This window comes from Penicillium arizonense, assembly GCF_001773325.1.
Source record: "Penicillium arizonense strain CBS 141311 chromosome Unknown PENARI_contig160, whole genome shotgun sequence".
NCBI classification, from domain to species: Eukaryota; Fungi; Ascomycota; class Eurotiomycetes; order Eurotiales; family Aspergillaceae; genus Penicillium; species Penicillium arizonense.
This window is the reverse complement of record NW_019173437.1, coordinates 4,809-6,795: the sequence shown is the minus strand read 5'-3', so window position 1 is coordinate 6,795 and position 1,987 is coordinate 4,809. Positions and strand designations below refer to the sequence as shown.

General features: G+C 49.9%; 1 protein-coding gene across 1 annotated transcript; it reads left to right on the top strand.

Moving 5' to 3' along the window:
- Positions 1-1,495: 1,495 nt before the first annotated feature.
- On the top strand, positions 1,496-1,672 carry PENARI_c160G11121 (uncharacterized protein; the record flags this gene model as incomplete). The annotated part of the gene is made up of 1 exon (XM_022638048.1): positions 1,496-1,672. A coding segment is annotated over one exon (177 nt), but the record flags the coding sequence as incomplete, so codon positions are not given.
- Between the last annotated feature and the right edge of the window lie 315 nt (positions 1,673-1,987).

Sequence of the window (1,987 nt, the reverse complement as noted above, 5' to 3'; positions counted from 1 at the left end):
TTGATTGACCTGGACCTTGAACCCTCTTGCACGTGGTGGACGGACGATGACCCTTTCTACCATGCAACATCCGAAACGATTACAGCCTCCGAACGAGCAGAATCTTCCAATACTGGCACGGTGTTTGAGACCAGTTGGACGCCGGCCCTTTTGCCTGTTGCACATACTGTCCCTGGACAGGCCACGCGGCTCTCAGGAGATACATTGGTCGATAATAGACGATCCTGGCAGGGCGATGAGTCGGCGGTTGGGGCCCAGAGTGCCAATCACAAAAAGTGGGTTCGGCAGAAAATCATCAAAGGCTGCTTCTAGGTTAGCCAAACATGTTAATAAGTTACCCGGACATAATCATCCATTTGGACAAGTACGAGTCGTAGGCCTACTGCGTTTATCTCTATGACCGCGCATGTATTTGTCCTGGATAATTCGTCACATCGCTCTGGCCTAGCACAGCGTGAAGCTAGAATTGACAACACGAGATGCGACCGGAGCTGCCTAGACTCTAAAGCTTCCAAAACAGGCTGGGGTTTAGTCTGAATCCTTTTCTGAATAATTACCTCCGATTAAGTGAGCAGATAACAGCAAGCAGTCACGTGAGTGAATCAATTAGTGTTGGGGTGCAATGTATGGCCTCGGGCGGTGAAAGGGAGATCGGATCCGACACAGGGGCTGATCTCGCTGAGCCGTGGGTCCATCTGAACATGGATCGGGATCGTCGCGTGGACAACCCTGAACCAACATTGGCCGTACCACGTCTACTTTGAGGTTTTGAACTCATAACCACTATTATTAATTTGGTTTTCTCAGATATCGTTCATATATCGCGTATTTAATCCTGGGGCCCTTGTCGCTTGTTCGTATATGAGATGTGAGATGTGTATTCATTGGTTGGCCCTCGCAAAGGTATATTGTGAACTGAATGGGCCGAGGAATAGCGCCATTTCCGTAACAGTGGACACCCTCTCGCGGTAGGTGCTTACAATTCGATGTAAAAGACGAGGGATCAGAAAGAAAGAATAGAAAAAAAAGAAAAAAAGGAATTGCTTCATTGTGTGATGGTGACATCAACCAAATGAAGGGATGCGCGCCGGCCAAATCGCCCATTGACCCGGCCCTCTGTCCCTAATCAACTCACATTCTACATGCCTCCTCATTTTGACCATACCATCACCATGCCGACGCTGACGTTAGAACCGATTCGGGGGCTCGTTCAGCCGGAAACTCTTCCGGAAGCTCTGCTCTACTGTTGCTATCCCTTTCGAGGTCCTCGGCTAGCGCCAGGTGACACCCGTCATCGCGAATGCGGAAGGTTCATAGGCCCTGTCGCGCCCAGCGTTGCCGAACTCGGGACTTATCGATAAGCCACATTATCGGCAGCAGGAGGCCTACGACCCAAATGAATAACGAACTGAGCATATCGTCGCGTAGGAACGCTAATTTCACCCCCGGTCAGTCATCGAAGAAACGTGTGAACTACCATCTGAAGCAGCCCTAAATGCGCGAGCGCAGCGAGTCTCATATCAAAACGCTCGAGCAGCACCGAGGCCTCGCGTCACAAAAGCCCGCCCACTACCACCAGGCTGTTCTCTGGCACAACGAGCAACTCCAGTCAGAGAATAGAGAGCTCCGCCAAGGGTTCAAGGCCGGTGCGAATATCATACAACTTCCATTCCAGTAAGGACTTCTCGTATTGCGTTTGCTAATCTGAATGTTACATATATCGAAACGGTTTCTAGTAAATCCAATGAAAGGAATAGGCCCGTGGTTGAGTGAAACATAGTTTCACAGCACAAAAGCGAGTAGGCCAAGAGGAAAGAGACAATATGCAACTGCAGTGAAGCCTATACCATTGCTTCTCATCTTTGGTAACAGAAAGTGGAAGAACAGTGGAAATCTGGTGCCACTGTACATCTCAAGCACCAGATCAGTCATGGCGAGCATGGTCAAGTGGCCAGCCTTCAGGCGTTAGCTGCCCACAGAACTCAGG